This window comes from Lethenteron reissneri, chromosome 53, assembly GCF_015708825.2.
Source record: "Lethenteron reissneri isolate LAM-NWPU_2019-01 chromosome 53, ASM1570882v1, whole genome shotgun sequence".
Lineage (NCBI taxonomy): Eukaryota > Metazoa > Chordata > Hyperoartia > Petromyzontiformes > Petromyzontidae > Lethenteron > Lethenteron reissneri.
Window position 1 is genome coordinate 9,680,399 of NC_083831.1, and position 19,007 is coordinate 9,699,405.

The 19,007-nt window shown below is 49.3% G+C and overlaps 1 protein-coding gene across 2 annotated transcripts in view; it reads left to right on the forward strand.

The window, feature by feature from the left end:
* LOC133356181 (fos-related antigen 1-like) overlaps positions 1 to 6,809 on the forward strand; it is a 33,536-nt gene extending 26,727 nt beyond the window's left edge. For both annotated transcript variants that reach the window (XM_061573559.1, XM_061573561.1), the window contains exons 3-4: positions 4,936 to 5,043; positions 5,959 to 6,809. In XM_061573559.1, coding sequence (XP_061429543.1) covers positions 4,936 to 5,043; positions 5,959 to 6,771 — 921 coding nt within the window. In that variant the 3' untranslated portion in view covers positions 6,772 to 6,809. The remainder of the gene's footprint in view (positions 1 to 4,935; positions 5,044 to 5,958) is intronic.
* The last annotated feature ends 12,198 nt before the right edge of the window (positions 6,810 to 19,007 follow it).

The following is a 19,007-nucleotide window of genomic DNA, read 5'->3' on the forward strand; positions in this document are numbered from 1 at the left end:
TCTTAGTACTGTCACAGGAATCCTTAATAACCGCAGGTGTTTTTAGTTACTGAAGCATCTTTCCGAGAAGAACCACGCAGCAGGCGGTTAAACAAGAGGCAATAAATTGTAGTAGTAGCAATAATAATAAGAAATCTAAATGAATGGGTGTGGACAAAAAAGCCTCGCCCAATTTAAGGAATTTCTGGAAGAGCAGCAAGCCACGCTGGGGGCGAAGGGGTGGGAGTTGATGAGGTAGGCCAAGGCTTCCCTGGGGGGGGGGGGGGTGTTGACCGGTTTTATTGAGGGGGGCTAGATTTGGCAACCGTTGATGGTCCAGAGGACCCAGTGAAAAATCCACAGGGGTCAGGGTAGGGATCCAAGCCACGACCTCCTCCATGAATGCACGTGTGCATTATGAACTTCTTTCGCACCAGACGAGACAGTTAACATCTCGCCATCTCGGCGCTCCAGAAGAGCTTCATAGCTCATCGGATTCCTCCGGACTTAAATAAAGATTCAGATTTTGTCTTGATTTGAAGCTTTCGTGACTGCAGATATCCATACTCTTTGTTTCTTTCGGTAAAGTCACGTGGGTAGAAAAATAATAGATCACGACGTTTCGGTCGCAACACAAGCGATCGTCTGCAGCAGTTTTTCTCTTGCCGTGGTTGTCCCACATGATGATGATTGCTTGTGTTGCGATCAAAACGTCGTGATCTAATTATTTTTCTACCTACGTGACTTTACCGACAGAACCAAAGAGTATTCAGAGTCTTATTTTACTTTTATGAATTTTAATTTAATTTTTTTACCTACGTGACTTTACCGAAAAAACCTAAGAATATGAATCCTTGCAGTCACGAAAGCTTCAAATCTAGAATTCAGAGTCTGATTCAATTTCCGCCACGCCCTCTCTGTTAGCCTGCCCAGTCCAGCTGCCCTCCCCTCCTCCTCCACCGACCCATCCTCTGGATCCTGGTGCGGTTGAACCGCTTTGCACGCTTCTCAATGGCTCCCCCCAACTGCCCCGTGAGCAAGCCCTCTCTCGGCGAGCCGTCTCTGTGACTCACCTCCGTGTTGATTTACCGCTTCCTCTCAAGCCTCAGACTATCTAGCCCGGCGACCGGCTAAGCACATGCGCGTGTGTGTGTGCAGGTTTTGGTTACTGAGCACCTTTGAAGCGTAACTAAACCTCTGCCCCCCCCCCCTCCACCGTCCACTCTCCTCCCCTGAAGATCAACTTACAAGATAGCATGACCACTTCCCTGTCGGTCCACGTTCATTGATTTCTATTTTGTATTGACGTGAAAATAAAAGTCTCACCGCTCTCTTTTGTAATCGTAATAATTTACTTACTAATCCAGGAAAGCCACAGTGGACTCTTTAGTTTTTTTGTTTCAGTAGGGTCCTGCCTGCATTGGGGTTTTTATTTGAAGACGTTTTCGGCCAATTAGTGAGTGTTTTATTATATTATTGAAATTATTAATCACAATTTAAATTATTATATATTATTTAAATTTTTACTTTAACAAAAATTTCTACGGGACTTTACCGAAATAACCAAGAACATGAATTCCTGCGGTCACCAAAGTTTTAAGTCAAACTGTTTTATTATACGTGTGGGAGAAAAAACCCGGAGCACTGCCGAGAAAAACCAGAGGGAGGCAACGCTCTATCCCCCCCTCCCCTACGCCGTTGTAAAGAGATGGCGATCGGTACACCGTGCCATTCCGCCTTCTCCTGGCGAGACGTGGGGGTATGGCGACTTCCCAGAAAGTCGACGGGCAAAGGGGGAGCTTCACAACAGTTCGCGCGGTGATCCAGCAACCCTCGCTGCCTCCGCAGTGCTGGATTACGGGCAGCCACTTGCATAGCCACCGGGGCGTTCGTGCCGGCAAGCGACGGTGGCTATGCTGGACATCTGTGGCACGGCCCATGAATTGGTATCGACATCTGTTCTGGGCCTCCACCAGGTTCAACTCGGGATGAAATCATTACTCCCACGTGTCTGTCCGTCAGCATAGCGCTCGGAAGACAAAGGGGAAGCCGAGCATGGTGTGCCCATTGCGCTTCTAATATGACTGTCGTGCAAGCCGTAATATTTGCTCGTTTGCAGGCACTTTTCACAGATAATTGCAAAGGGTAACCGGGACGAAAAGAAAATAATCATCACAATGGCTACGTTTAGCGGTGGTGGACGAGTGCAAATTAAAAAAAATACTTGCGACATTTACAATTAACACTGCCGGATAACGGAAGGCAGTGTTAATGACAAATGAGGGCCGATGCACAACATTAATATCATTATAGTGTATGTTTCTGTTATAAAGCAGTACTAATGACGAATGTGACAAATGCGGCGAGTTTTTTATTTTGGTTTTTACGTGTAAATGAGATATATTTATGGCAGCAGGGTGGCTTCGATGTCAGTGTTGAGCAAGTGCCACTGAAATTCTGTGTTCGAATATTGCCGGCTCCCAATCGCTTAACCAAGTTAAACACAAGCGTAGCAGATTGAGGGCCTTAGCCTGGTCACCGATGACTGTTATTACAAATTGAGTTTGGGTTTTTCCACTTATTGGTGGCGAAAATTCCAGTTCTGTTCATTCTATGAAAAATATACAAATATTGGTGTGACTCTCCACACGTTGAACATTTAGAATCAGCACTTTCTCTGTAGCTAGCTGGGGCTGCTGGCAAAGTTGCCCCCTGAGTGTTGTGGAGAGAGGGACTCTCACTTGTGTAGACCTCAGAAGCGGTTCAATCAGCCCACTGATAGATATCTCACTGATAAACAGCCCCCTGATATATAGCACCGCAGTGGCGAGATGTTAAATCTCTCGCCTGGTGTGCAGGAGGTTGTGGGTTCGATCCTGATCCTGACCCTGTCGATGCCTGCTGTATATTTGGAGTTTGCGTGTCTCTCTTCCCATGGTCGCGTGGATTTTTCTCCTGTAGAAAAGAACTAATAAAATAATGCAAATGAAACAATACAATTCTCACGACGTTTCGATTGCAACACAAGCAATCATCATCAGGTGTGAAATACCACAGCGTCATCAGGTGTGATAACCACAGCAATAACTTTTTTCAAATTTTATTGCTGTGGTTTTCACACCTGATGGTGATTGCTTGTGTTGCAATCGAAACGTCGTGAGAATTTTATTGTTTTATTTGCATTATTTTATTATTTCCCTTCTACGTGACTTTACCGAAAGAACCACGAATATAAATCCCTGCAGTCACGAAAGCTTTAAATCGAAATGAAACAAACTTCCTGTTTAGCACGTGCGCTTTCACGATCAGAATCATCCATAATACAGGTTCTCTGGGTTAGGTCGCGTAAATTTACGCGATTCTAACCCAAAAAAAAGACTTCCCGTGTGTACATGACGCATCTCGCAACACGCAGTTCGCAATACGCCCAGGAAATTACACCACGAGCTGTAAAGATGACATTTAAGAACATGTGACAGCATTTGCAGGAATTTGACATGGTGCGTTTGGATCGAGCCATAACCAACATTTCAAACTTCTAATATATAATGTATAAAAATTACTCTTAAGTAAATACCCAATTTTCATGTTAGCGTCTCAATGTGCCATCATCTGAGTGAGTAAATTACTGTAATTATCACTGTTTCCTTATGCTCTGGATTACATGTTTACCTAGATGTTTAAACTAAAGTTGACGATGTGTGTTTATCACCTAAAGAACACGCGGGTTGGAGTCTTGTTAGTTTACCACTGTAGGATTTCGCGACTAGTATCATTCATAATAAAGGCTTCATTATGGAGTCTGGTTGTTCTTCAGTGCAATCCTCCGTGAAATGCTTCTCCATAGCAATACATTTCCACTTTCCGACCTAGCAGACAGAACACAACCAGCGGTGCATAGATAATCTTCCACGAGAAATCATCTCTCCCAATTTTAAAACCGTGTGCATGATTCAATATCTCCTGCAAAATGTCTCGCCAAAGCCACACGTTATTCTCCAGAGTACCCAAAAAAACACGTTTGGTTATTTTATTTTCTCCAAATGACTCCAAACTTTGGGATGCATCCTCCTATAAAACTGTGGAAATTCGCCAAGAGTAATGCACGGAGTGTACAGTGCAGTAAATGCGTTGGATATTTTGTCTGGGCACGTGCCATCTTACCGCATGTAACACAATAGAGGTGTCTGTGACTCAGAGGGCAGCGCCTTTATGCCGACCTCAGCTATCCACACCTACGCTGCTGACACGACAATAACACTGGCGATTTGCACGGGAAACCTGAAGTCGCTTTCTCCCCCCCTCCTTCGACGTCGCTTTCGAGTACGCAGGCTGCGCAACTGCAACCAGGGCCGGATTTAACGAAGGGGCTCTCGGGACCTCGGATTTTGAGAGGTTCCCAAAAATATATGGAGTTGCGCGTTACAATAGTTCGGGCCGCAATACTGCGGGCGCTGTGTTACGTCCCATAGGTAATTTGGCGTGTCGCAGATTTCTATGTGTACACTTTCCTCTGGCGGAGGCAAGTCCACCTGTAGGACGACCTCTGTTGACTCCTCCCGCAACGTGGTAATCATTTTATCGACCACGGAGGGATGATGGGCTGAGGCAACCGCCCACCGGGATTTGAACTCGCTGCCTTTGCGATTCGCGAACCGCTCTCCTCGGCAGACTTAAAATGCCTTCTTGCAGGCCAGATGCCGAGTTACCGCGTGTGCCACTCGATGGGGGTGGGGGTGGGCAGGGTAGTGCCCTTTCAAACATTTCTTCAGATGAGATGCGATTGAATGCGCTTGGAGAGACGCCCCGGTGAGGCGCGGGGCGTCTCTATCGAAAACAAATCGTCACCATCGTTGAGCGAAGGGGTGCGAGTGAGCGTCGATCGATTCATTCATTCGCTCACCACCCCCCTCCCCCCCCCCCCCCTCCGTGTGTGTGTGTCGGTGTTTGTGGCAGCTGAGCCCGGAGGAGATGGACAGACGGCGGCAGAGGAGGGAGCGCAACAAGGTGGCGGCCGCGCGATGCCGGAACCGACGGCGCGAACTCACCGACAGGCTACAGGCGGTAAGCCCACGTAGCCTGCACGCGCCGTTAGGGGCCGTCCATAAATGACGTCACGCACCTATGGGGGGGGTGGTTAGACAATTGTGACAATGTGTGACGATGGGGGGGGGGGAGGGTTTGAGAAATGTGACGTCACATCAAAATGCCCAACTTTAAATAAATATAGACAACACGTTCTACTTAATTAAATAGACTTTTTAATGAATGTTTTCTTCTACAACACCAGAGTGCATGCGCCACATTAAATACGCACTACAATGACAATAGTTTAAAGCGATTTGAAGCATTTTTTTGGGGGGGGGCAGAGTTTAGTGACGTCATAATTGAGGGGGGGGGGTCTGTCTTTTCGTGACGTCGTGTGACGACGGGGGGGGGGGGGTCAAAAATCGTCCAAAATCAGCGTGACGTCATTTATTGCTAGCCCCTTAGTGCAAGCGCTGTTCGCGAACGCCTACGGAGTGCCCGGCACGGCTCGTGACCTTCCCGCCTTCGGCTCCCCCAGCGCCGACGTTTGCGCGCCGATTCGACGCAGGGGATGGCCCACGAAGGGGTTCAGATATTCCCCGCTGAGGTTGGCCTGTGTGAGCGTGAATCGAACTCGGGATTTTGCTAATAACCCCCGCTCTCAATCGCCCGTGTGCGCGCACACGCACGCGCAGCAACGGCTTTGATTTGGCATGGAGAGGCAGTGGGGTCGGGGTGAGCGGTCAAGGCAGGTCACGGGAAAGATCTAATTGCTGAAAAAAACCGGGGATGACACGCCAATGACGCCACGTGCATGCACGGACGCACACACGAACGTGATTGCGGCATTTCCACCAACGGCTTAGCAGGGAGGGCAGCCGACGTGTGATGAGACGCCGGGAGACACCGGGCGTATCGTTCTGAAAACCCAAAAAGTCTATACATTTGCAGGAGACGGACAAACTGGAGGACGAGAGGTCGGAGCTGCAGATAAAGATCGCGGAGCTGAGGAAGGAGAAGGAGCGACTGCAGTTCGTGCTCGACGCTCACGAGCACACGTGCAAGGTGTCCCCCGAGCGACCGCCGTCCCAGGCGAAACCCCACGACGCCGGACGGGGGCCTGGCCACATCAACCTCAGGAGCGACCGCGGCGACGGCAGCGACGACGGCGACGGCGGCAGGGAACGCGTTGCCGGAATCTCCGTCGCTGACATCCACCACCACCACCACCAGCTCGGCATCGGAGTCGACAGCTTCGACGGCAAAAGTAAAGCGGCAGGCGAAGTGGCGCAGTGTTCGCGCGCTCCGCCGAGAGCGCTCGTTCGGCCCGCGCCGGGCTTGCGGACTCAAGCGGGCGGGTACGGCACCGGCAGCACCGGCAGCAGCAGCAGCAGCTTACGAGCTCACGCGGGACCGAAGGCCGCACGCGGCCGCCCGCGGCCGGTCCCCATGATCGCCATCTCGGCGGGAGACGCGGTCGAGTTGGAGGAGCCGCTGAACACGCCCCTCGTGAGCACCACGCCGTCGCTCCTGGCGGGCGTCGGCACCGGGCCGCCGGCCAGCGTGTTCACCTACCCGGCCGCGGGCGCGGGCGCCCCGGGGGGGTTCCCGGCCACGCGCCCGTACTCCGCGGGGGCCTCGGCGGACGGGGGCTGCGCGTCGGGAGAGGGCGCCACGTGCGCCACCGCCCACCGCCGCAGCAGCAGCGGCGGCGAGCAGTCGTCCTCCGAGTCGCTCAGCTCTCCCACGCTGCTCGCGCTTTAGGCACGAACTCACCACCTCCCGCTTGTGCTCTGCGGTCAGGGCGGCTGGAGTTCGGCGGGGAGGGGATGGGGGAGTCGGAGGGGGGGAGGCGCGGGCGGAAAAGGGGCAGTCTGCCCCTCGCACGAAAGAAGGGCCACCGACGACGAGTGAGTTTTTTGTCGCCGATGGATTAGGAGGCTCCGAAAGGCGAGATCCGCCAGGGGCCTCCAGCCTCGGGCCTCCGGGAACCTCTGGGCAGCCCTGCTTGGGCTGGCTGGGCCTGTGGCTCAGCTGCGCCGGGTGGCCTCCGCGTTTGGCTGTGATCGTCTGCGTGCAAGCGCTTGACCCGCGGCGTTTTTTGGTGGATGTTGCGTGCGGACGCCCTTCGTGGTGCACTGCACAAATAACAAGGAAAGCTCCCAAGCATGTGCCCTTCGTACTGGCAGCAGCAAAAAATAATAAAGCCGCGGTGGTTTGGCCACGACGCAAACGACATCACGGACCGGCAAACGCCAACAGTGGGGGGCACGTTTCCTGAAGCCACCCGCCTCTGTCCCACCCAGCGTTATTAATGGGTGGACCACGGTTAGTCCATCTGCAAGTTGCGTGCGGCGGTGGTGGGGTAAAGTGTGGCAACTCTCACATCTGCGAAGACGTCTGGCCGGCGTGGACGAGTAGGCCAAGTACCCTGTTACGAGCGGCCTTCTCAGCAGCATTATTCCGGGGGTGGCGTGAGCCAGGAATTACAGGGCCGCGCCTTTATCTTTTATAGCCATAAATAATATAAATACTGCGCGTATCCGTTGCCGACTAAAGTTCATTGCATCGCTGTAAACTGCTGACAGCAGAGTAACATCGCCTGCGAAAATGTTGTCAGTGAACCACCGAGGATATTCAAGTCATTGTCGGTCACCCTCGTAAAGAGATCAGCGAGGTTGTGATTGGCTAGACGGGAAGCGCCATATACCATCTTCCAATTAAGCCTGATTATCGTCAGCCGTGACCTATCCACTGCTGGATGATGGCCTGTCACAACGCGTCGCTATCTCGCGTGGCTTTGCGATGCAACATTGCGTCGAGATGCTGTACTTGGACCCATGTCGAGCGGAGAGGATCGTTACCTCTAAACATCCGGGAGTTCACCAGCAATGGTTCAAGCAAGGCTGACTGCTGCTGATGAGACACTGAAAGTCAAAACCAACGCAGAGTTTGCTTTGTTGAATGGAGGCTGCTGAAGTTAAGCACACCGAGAAGGCTGTGTGGCTGATGAAATATGTAAAAAATACTTTTTTTTTAATTTGGAGACACAGAGGTGGGAAGGGGGTCGCATTTTTGCCCGTACTTATCCGGCACATGAGCTGATCATCAATTATCCTTCTCCCGAGGTGAATGTCCTCCATAAGGCAGTTCCGAAACGTCTCTTCAGCACGAGTTGCGCGCCCGCTAACAATTTACATTTCATACTCTTTGGTTCTTTCGGTAAAGTCACGTGGGTATAAAATAAAATGAATCACGACGTTTCGATTGCAATACAAGCAGTCGTCCTCAGGCAGAAAGAAAAATCCAGCAGTGGATCTGCTCGTTAATTGTCAGCAGTTCCACTGATGGATTAATTTGTTTTTGTTTTTCCGCCTGAGGACGACCGCTTGTGTTGCGATCGAAACGTCGTGATTTATTTTATTTTATACCCACGTGACTTTACCGAAAGAACCAAAGAGTATGAATTCCTGCAGTCACGAAAGCTTCAAATCAAGATTGAATTTACACTCTTAGGTTTTTTCGGTAAAGTCACGTAGGTAAAAAATTATAAAATTAATAATAATAAATGAAAATAAATCAATTAAATCACAATTAAAGATTTAATTTACATTTCGCGGAAAATGTCCAAACTCCGCCGCTTGAAGAGAACACCTGCTTTCCTCGTCGTGGTCATTCCTTCGGCGCAACATCCATCGTTGTACTCCACTTGTGCGTGCCCAAAGCCTTCGCCAAACAAACACTGGACCAGCGTGGTGAAATAATCGGCAAAGCCCCCCTCAACGCCCCCCCCCCCCCCGCTACCCGCAACGGCATAGAGATGCTCTCATCCAGCAGTGGATCGACCAAAGGGACTCTGTACACGTTCCACCGTCAGAGTGCAGTAATTTTGTTCCCAACTCGCCTCTCATCCTTGACATTACTTGATGCTGACCACGTGACGGAAAGCGTTCGCCAGTTACTTGTGGGCGATTCCCTGACGCCGCAAACAATGCAAAAAAATATTACAATGTTATAATTGTGATGGTAATAATATGTTGATTGCGACGTACTTCAGTGTTTTATTTTACCGCTTAGAGAAATGTTCGTTTTGGCTACTGATTACCGCAAAAAATTGCTGTGCTCGTTAATTGTCCAAGGCAGCGTTTTGTTTTTTTAATGTGGGGTCCATGGGTCGGAGCAGAAATGAGTACCAAGCTACGGTAGCAAAACTTTAGTGGAACGGGATTATTTCTAACCCATAATAAGCGTAAATTGTTTGATAACCAACACTCATTTCAAATTGCTGTCACGTTATTCAATGCTCGGGGCCACAAATAAATAGGTTACCGGTTGGTGGTGGTGGCTTCGCCCGTGGCCTGTCATCCAGCGCTGTGGTGGCAGCCAAGGTTGGTGGATCACCGCACAAACGACGACAAGTCGCGAGGCTTCCTTCCCCGTGGGCATCGGCGACGAGGTGCCAAACCCTGGCTCTGCCGGCGGAATGCAGTGCAGCAAAGTGTGGACGGATATCATCTGTCCCTGCCGTGCGGGGATAGAGTGTTGCCCCCTCGCATGCGTGGGTTGTCTCCGGGTGCTCCGGTTTCCTCCCGCGTGCATAATAAACACTCACCGATTGGCTGAAAGCATCTTAATATATAGAGAACTGCAGAGCAGTTTTTGGCGCCGGCTCACTGCCTGGCAGCCTTCCGGCACATGTTTGTGGTTCCTACTCTGCGATTGTGAGATGCAGACAAGTGAAATATCTGCTTTGGGCTCACGGACTATATTAGCATCGAAGAGAGTTTTGGATTTCTCTGCGTGTCACACATCGTACGCTTCATGGGCAACGTCGGTTACAAAACGCGATGAGGCTGCGGTTTGAAATGCACTTGTGTTGTCGTATTGTTTTCAAAGTCGCTTTTGTTTCAGAATGGCAAGTCTCTTTTAACTACTTTCTGCTTCTCAATGCCAATCCAGGCATCGATCGTCGTGGTTTTAAGCGTTCAACGTGATTTCATTTCAGTTTTCGCCGTCGTTGTTTGGCGGTTGTGACTTTTGTCCCGTTGTTGTTGTTTATATTTTAAATGTCGCTTTCAGTCGAGCTACATTTACACGATATTTTCTAATTTACTCAAACCTGTTGCACTATAACCAGATATGGAAAGCAATAAAAGTGCATATGTCTCGTATAGAGCACGTGGTGTTCAGATACATAATAGTGTCTTATTAAAAATAATTTATTTTACCAGATAAAGCCCACTGAGCTATACAGCTTATTTTAAGTAACGACCTGGCCACAAATGATATCTCAATGAAGTGGCTTATCACGTGGAAATTTTGTAGCAGCCAAATACTCTAAACGCGTGTTCATTCTAAATGTGGAGGGGAAAACTGGAGAACCCGAAGAGAAAAATCCACGCGACCACGGACAGAGACACATGCAAACTCCAAATATACAGTAGCAGGCGTCAGGGTCGGGATCGAACCCACAACCTCCGGTATACCAGGTGAGGTAGTTAACATCTCGCCACCACGGCGAGCGGTTTGCATGGAGGTTTGCGCACTGCACAATGAACCTGGCTACTGGCTCATGGTGACTGGGTCAAAGCGACCATCAGCCTTGCAATTGGATCAAAACCAGAATCTTTATTTAGACTGCAAGCGGAGAAATCCGATGACCTATGAAGTTCTTTTTTCACAGATGTGCCAGTAGGGCCACGAGGTCATAAAGAGTCGGTGTGGGTCAGCCCGGTGCCTGGGCCCTTTCAGTCTGTGGGCCACAGTGCAGTTACACCGCCTGCACACTCGATAGCTACACCGCTGCCCACGGGCATTAAGGGGAGAGAATGACCCCACACTAAGATTGAGTGGTGGGTTTCTGGCTACCAGAATTTGATTGTGGTTCCACGGCTCACATCAGTGGCAAGTGATATCTGAACATCCCCTTTCACCAACACGTGATGAAGTAGTGCACAACCAAACAGACTGCATAACCGGTATACAGCGTGGGGAGGCCTTTGTCCCGCAGTGGACTCACAAATAACTGCAACTTATTCAACTGCACGCCTAAGGTTGTCGCAGCCAATATTATCATTCACAATGAATTTTCGAGTTGGGGGTCTCAGAACGGAAATCATTCGTGGTGACAATTTGAACAGTCCCCCATTGAAAACACCGACCCTGATATGCCAGCAGGATTTGGTCATTCAGCATCTTTAAATATTTACTATTCCGCAGACTCGCCCTTCGCGTAAAATGGCGCCTTTGGGAGGAACAAGGAATTTAGTGTCCCTTGAAAGTAATTCTCTCTTAGTAACCCTCCCATTTGGTATCTGTCATGTGGCACGTTTACAGATTGCACGGCACGCTTCTTTGTGAAGCATCCGTTAAGCCGGGCAAACACATACAGTATCCTGTGCTCATAAATCATCGGCGCCCCTCACAGCTTTACAACCTGGGGCAAGCAGCTCCGACCACCCACCCCTAAAGTCTGCACAGAAGCTTTAGAGCAAATGCCTCTTCTCCCGCTCAACGTTTGATTCGTTCGCGCGGAAGTTCGAAAGGTGCAGTTTACGGTGCCCGTTTAAATGCTGCGTCGAATAACATTCAAGACGTGGTCTCCTTTACTCAGTGGAAACGGCTCGTCCCTTAGCCCTCTGTGCTGTTGGCTCCCCGCAACTGGTTGTAGGCCAAGGGCCCTTCTTAATTCCTCTGGCGATGGTCGACTGTAAAACGAACAAACACTGCCCCCCCCCTCTCGTTCCGTACAGCGTATTCGAAAAGGGGTCGCAATTTGGACGCCGTAAGACTCCAAGCTTTTGTTGCAAAGTGTAATTGTATATGCAGTCAGTGTAACACGTAGACTTTCGCGACCAATATCCATAATACAATTCGTTACTTGTACAGCAACACTGGCGTGTTGGAGAGCCGAGCCACAACATGTACAATCTGAGTACGACGTTTCGCCAGCAATTACAACCGGCATCATCAGGCGACAGCCAGATTTGTGGTGAAGTCCACCTGTTTCGTTCCTTGAATAGAGGCGTAGATGTGGCTCCGCTCTCCAACACACCGATGTTGCTCTACTAGTAACGAACTGGCACGTTCTGTTTACGTGATAAACCGTATTAATTGGCTGTGTCGGGTGGTGGCGAGTTTAACGACACATTTATATATTTACGCGATCTAATAAAAAAAAACTGTATTATGGATGTATATATGGTGCAGTGTTTTCAAATGTACTATATACAGTGTTGTATTAACGTTTTGAATTCATAAAAACAATTTGACCGCGCCAACGAGCTGTGCGGATTTATGAACCTATAAAAAAATACCAGGTGTTAAAAGTCTGAATTCTGAGCAGAGTCGGAATTGATTTCCGCTGCAAAATGAATATTAACACAATGACGGCTCGACACAAACACATATTTGAATACGTATTTTGACTGCAGCCAACGTATTACACACATCATCAGCATGATACATCACTTAGGATTGTGGCCTTGAACGTCCACTGCTAGCAATGAGCTGGCTGAGGAAGTGTAAGTCTGCGTCAGTCCATCCTCAAGAAATTCTGGGTTATAATCCAAACAGCCAACTGATATAAAAACTAGGTAAGGGTGGTGTCTTGAATAATATCGGAATATCGGTTCTCATGCTCACAATCATCCGTCGTGTTCTGTCCACTGCTGGATAAAGGCATCCCCACGTCGCCAACTCTTACGGTATCGCGATGCAATAATCCACGTCGCTCATACGCATGAGCTAAATTCATTGCTCAATCCTCATGATGATCATCATTTCAGGCACGTTCTCTCTCGAAAGCTGTCATTCCATTACCGGTCTAATTCCGTTGGCCATCATTGTTATGTGTCCTCCCCAAGCCAACTTAAATGTTTTAAGTCAATATGATGTCTATAATTTTGGGCTCTGATTCATGCATTCATTTCTCTGCCTCTCAGCTCACAGTGCATGCATTATATTGCGCGTGTAAGAATCGCCATTTTTTATTGTTATTCCTGTCATACGTCGTAGGTTTACGTGACCGCTGCAGCCACTTGTCACCACAAAGTAACAAAGAGGATCCATTCTCGAGTCGCGACGCTGAATCGCGACAATTCCTGGAGTCACGCGCAATGGGTGACTCCTTCAACCACTGCGAAATAGGGTGTGATGATAGCCCAAGTTTAGTTTATTCACCAATGACCTCTCACACACAAAAACCACTTTTGTTTGTTGCACTTAACTTTATTGAGGACCTATTTGAAACAAAACTCTACCGATCTCCGCGATAGGCCACGTGGCACTGTCGTAGAGGGTGTCCGATTGACCAATCGGATGGTTATGTATTCAAAATAAGGATGACTCAGCCAATCATCCCTTTGGGAGTGATAAATTGAATACTTAATTCAAGAGAAATCCTTGGCAGTTGTGTGTTTTGAGAAGCACATCTCCTGCCATAGTAATGTGGAATGTTCACTGGCACAGGGGCCGCTGATGTAAAACAATGAGCAATGGCCCCGTGTTCATTTTGGACACGCACACACGTTCGACTTGGCTCTGACAGTCGAGATGTTGTGGTAGGACAGGCGCTTGGGGGATACCGGTGGACGTGGGTGAAGGTTTGTGACGTCACTTCCAGATGGCTCCATGACGTATGTAGTGGCTCTGCTGTTTACAGGAGGATCTGGAGGAGATGTATCCTGTGCTCTCTGTACATCATTTCTGAGATTCATTGGTGGGGAGAAAACCACATAGCTTATTTTATTTTTTAAACCTAAAGTTATTTTCTTACTTGTGCCCTTTCTCCCAGAAACTTTGTATGACTGCCTATGTTTTTTTTATATATATAAGATTGTGTAATTCAGCAGTTTATCAATGTACAAATCGCTGTGTGGATGCTTTAAGTTGCTTCATGTTACTGGTATTTGAGTTCATAATCATTTCTATTCATCATCAGACGTTTTACAAACAAGATGTGGCCGGGTGGCTCAGAGGGCAGAATGCTGAGCCAGTACCACTGAGGTTCTGGGTTTGACTCCAGGTCGCTGGTTATGCTTAAATTGGGTTCTCAAGTGTGTCGAGTTTCATGGTTTCTGTCTGGTCACCAATGACTGGACAACGAGCAAAAACAATGCCTTACTTGGTTCTGCACATAACGTGGATAAATTCCAGCTCTGAGAATTTTAAAAATATTGGTCTGACTGTCACGTGACATATAATCGCATGGCAGAGTTTGTAGGAGTTCGTGGGAGGCTGTAGGAGTTTGTGGGAGTTTGTGGAAGTTTGTCGGAGTTTGTGGGATTTTGTGGGAGAGTGTATTCCTTTGTGTGTACAGGGTAAAGAAAGCCACTTGAAGGATTTTTTAGAAGTGCTTTAAAACAATCTTCACAGCCATTCTTTGACACACAGGGTGATACACAGCTCTGACACTTTTGATAAACGATCCTTTGTCACGTGGTATGATTTTAATAGCACGATTGGAATACGTTATGAAAATGTGTATATTTTACATACATTAGACACAAAGTGTTGTGATGTCTCTTTAGTTAAGACTTAACTTCCAGTATATTGTCATGCCAGTCTGCATATATGTACCCGTACATATATTTCCACAAAGGAATTATTTGTTCTTTCCAAAACGTGTAAATTATTTTTTGTTTACAACATGCAAAAAGAAAAAAAAGTATATATGAGGTAAGATTGTTTTATTTCAGGTAGAATTTCGCTCACACTTTGTGGCAAATATGCGTGACAAATCCTAACTGCTGTTCTCTAAATCCCTCGGTGTGCACTGTTACTTTAATAAAGAATGCTATTTTTTAATGTCACACAAACTGTTGTCTGCTTGGGACCCATGGAAATATTGTTGCGAATGTATTACGCAGTCCTAAAGCTTTAAAACGCTTGGTTTTAATATTTGACGCTAAAACCAAGCATAGCAACTTATTGTTGTTACACACGTGGTGCTGATCGTCAGACTGGTACAGTCTTTGGAGCGGATTTCCGGTGATCGTCGGATTACATGCCAGTTTCGCCGGATAGGCCGGATAATGTTGGAAGCCGGATAATTGCGCGCCCGGATAATCGATCATCTATATTTTCAATGGCCGTTCAGTTACCGCTGGTTGGATCATTATGTATGTTGAACTTCTTTGGCGCCGTACATAGCCAACTGTTGCTAATCGGAGTTGCGAGGCAGGACAAGAAACCAAACACAAAAATCAATCCGAAAGAAACGAGTTTTCAATCTAGATGATGATTTAAAAGTGCACAGCTCCCAGTGGCGTCCTAACACCGGAAGGAAGAACATTCCAGACGGCCGCAGAAGCTCGTCTGAAAGCGCCGCGCGATGCAGTGTGACCATCTGTGAGGATGGCCAGAGTTCGCGTGATGGTTCATCCTCCTTGACGAGATCAGCAAGGTATTGTGGTTCATTTGTGGCAAGCACTTTGTGTGCAATTCGTGCGATAGTATTACTCCCCTTCCGTGGGGGAGGGTAAGCGGCAGCTGGGTACTGATGGGGGACGCGACGTGAAGGCTTTGATCCATTTGGGCCTCCTCAACACACGACAGTACACAGCTCACATAAACCCTTTTGGTCTACACTGACACACGCATAAAACAAACGCCATTTGCCACGAAGTGGCGGTGACGTCACCACGACGCTTGTGCCAGGCCATGTGCACCTTGAGGCCACGTGAAGTGTGGAACGCCCGCTGGCAGGAGGTCACGGGGCAGACCCAAGTGCCACGGGTCGACTGACTGAGATGACCGAGACCACTGGCTGATGCACCACCTGTGCCCCCTACTGTGCCAACTTGCTGTGCTTTAGCCACCCGGCGCTCCGCTCGTTGTTGTGAGCGTCGCTCCTCCGCCCTCTGTTGTTGTTGGAGGGCGACTGCCTCCAACTGCCCAGTAGCAGCGTCCTTCACGAGCCTCCTCCACAGAGGCCGATCTTGACACCGCTGGTACCAGTCATCGGCAAGTCCACTCAGCTCCACGTCCTCCTGTACCACATCACTCCATCTCTTCTCTAGCCCGTGTCGCGCCCGTTTATCCCCCTCTATCCGGCCGAACAAAAGTTGTTTAGGCATACGGTGACTGGGCATGCAGGCTACATGACCCAGCACACGCATACACCACACATACCCACACGCACTCATCTGTGACATATGTACGGCACTGTAGAGTACATGTGTATGTGTAACACACTCAGAATATGTATTTCTATCGGGGGAATCCGATGCGCTATGAAGCTCTTTTTCACAGATGTCCGCTATGTATTGCGTGTATTTTTTTAAAACATAGGTTTCCATTGACATCGTACCTAGCCTAGGCTGTTCAGTTTGCCGGACTAGGATCTACCACAGAGGTCGCAACCGGGTACCCGATACCCGTACCCTACCCGATACCCGGATTTCCCATACCCGGCCGGGTACGAGTACCCGTTTGCGACCCTGGTGCGGCCGGGTACGGGTACGGGTAGACCGTGAGTCACTGGTGAGTAACTTTTGGCCCAGCCCCCCCCTCCCTCCCGATACGTTCCATTCATTGGCTACCACATTCTGATGAGCTCCCCCCCCCCTCTCCTCCCCCCTCAACTCGCTTTTAAGGGATTACATCTTGAATCATTGCCTCACTTGATGCAGCTAATCTGGCTGTGACGGTCCCACCTGATGACGGAGACTTGTGTTGCCTCCGAAACGTCGTGATCTTTATTTTATTTTATTTTTTATTAATTTTGATGTTTTACCTACGTGACTTTACCGAAAAAAAACCTAAGAATATGAATCATTGCAGTCACGAAAGCTTCAAATCTAGGAGTAACTGTTTGTAACTCATTTCCCAAAGTCTTGCCTCTTCTCACAATTCAAGTTCCTAGAATCAACCCACCCGCGCCTGCAACATGGCTTCATCCCAGAAGTCGCAATAAGATACCCGTACCCTACCCGTACCCGGCCGGGTACAGGTACGGGTACCCGGCCGGGTACGGGTACCCGTTTGCGACCCTGGTGCGGCCGGGTACGGGTACGGATAAGGAATCAAAACCCGTTTGCGACCTCTGATCTACCACCACATCTCACCTGCCAGATGACACGTTCATAGATTGAAATTGGGGCAGGCGGGCGAACCACGTGATAACAAATGCTTTAACCTATTGGGCCAGCATCACCACAATGTGTTCGTGGGTTACCGTAATCGTTGACATTACGTGAGGGCATACGTTGTAACAAGAGGAAGTTGAGACATCACTTGTTGGCGGTGTCTGAGCACGCGGTGTTTTGCTTAATTCCCGTGTAATGACGGCGTGGATTGAGGGCTCAATATGAATTCTGATGACGTGGGTTGAGGTTTTAATGAGTGAGGCAATTGCCATCTGGGTCAGCGGCTCCGTAGGGTGGAAAGTTTTAGACGACACCACCATCATCATCATGGTCAATTTAGATCTGGAGACAAAAATATCCCGTAGAGGCGTCTTAACACAATGTAGGGGGACACGCGCTTTTAGAGGGCACAAATTCAGACCGGCACATCACACGATGAGGTAGGCGGTCAGTCCCATGCCCGGCTGCCTGTCTGACCAATGTTGTTACACACATGCACAGGGTCATTCTTGACTTAAAGCTTTCGTGACTGCAGGAATTCGTATTCTTGGGTATTTCGGTAAAATCACATAGATAGGTTGTTATTTTTGTTATTTTCTTTGCACCTATCTACGTGATTTTACCGAAAGACCCAAGCATAGGCACAAGGTACTTCATTTAAAGGCCCAGCCGACCGAGGGGGGAATCGGGACCAGTTCAGATATTCGTCACCGATGTTGGTTGGGAGCGGGAATCGAACTCGGGATGTAGGATCCGTAGCGCAGTGCTCTAGCCATTACAATATCGCTCCCCTTACATGCACACACGCATGGACACATGCACACACCCGTAGTGTACATTGGGTTATCACCTGTGTGGCTTTGACCCAGACGGCCCATGAATTGGCATCTGTGTTCAGGTGGCAGTAATTGATATGCACTGACATTTGGTGGCATTGTGTTCAACTTCATTAGTTTCCTGCATAATTTTGATAGACCTAGGCCACAGGGCTCGGCAACCTGCGGCTCCTTAGCTGCATGCGGCTCTGTAAGGACTGCTTCCTAACGTTCGCTAGTGAGGACCACCGTGTCGTATTCACACGCATTGCGGAGACCGAAACATTGAGGGGTTGTTATTTTTTTTTACACAATTCGTAAGAAAGATCTATTCTTGTTATTTTGGTTTGCCGATCCCTGACCTGGGCCTATGGGGAAATATTCCAGGGTAAAGATCTTAGGGTTTGGTTAATTGGTGCTCAGCAACTGGCGTGCTGCTGTGGCCCCCGTTGTGTCGCGGTATTTTCCGAATTATGAGAAAGGAAATAACCTCACTGTCCTCAAGCTGGGGCAGTCGAACTCTCCTCCTCCATGCCGTTCAGTGGCCGATCCAGCCCCCCCCCCCCACCTACCGCTCTCCCCTCTCTTCCATTGGTCGTGCATGCGCAGTACAGCCCCCACTTTACCGCCCTCTCCTCTCTCCCATTGGTTGCCCACGCGCAGTACACCCCCCCCCCCCCTCCGCCTACCATCCTCCGTTTCTCTGATTGGTCACGCACGCGCAGTACAGCCTCCACCTACCGCCCTCTCCTCTCTCCCATTGGTTGCCCACGCGCAGTACACCCCCCCCTCCCCCGCTGACCATCCTCCGTTTCTCGGATTGGTCACGCATGCGCAGTACAGCCCCCACCTACCACCCTGTCTTCTCTCCCATTGGTTGCCCATGCGCAGTACCCCCCCGCCACCTACCGCCCTCCCCTTCTCCCATTGGTCGCGCACGCGCAGTACACCCCCCCACCTACCGCCCGCCCCTCTCTCCCATTGGTTGCCCATGCGCAGTACACAACCCCCCCCCCGCCTACCATCCTCCGCTTCTCCGATTGGTCGCGCATGCACAGTACAGCCCCCACCTATCGCCCTCGCCTCTCTCCCATTG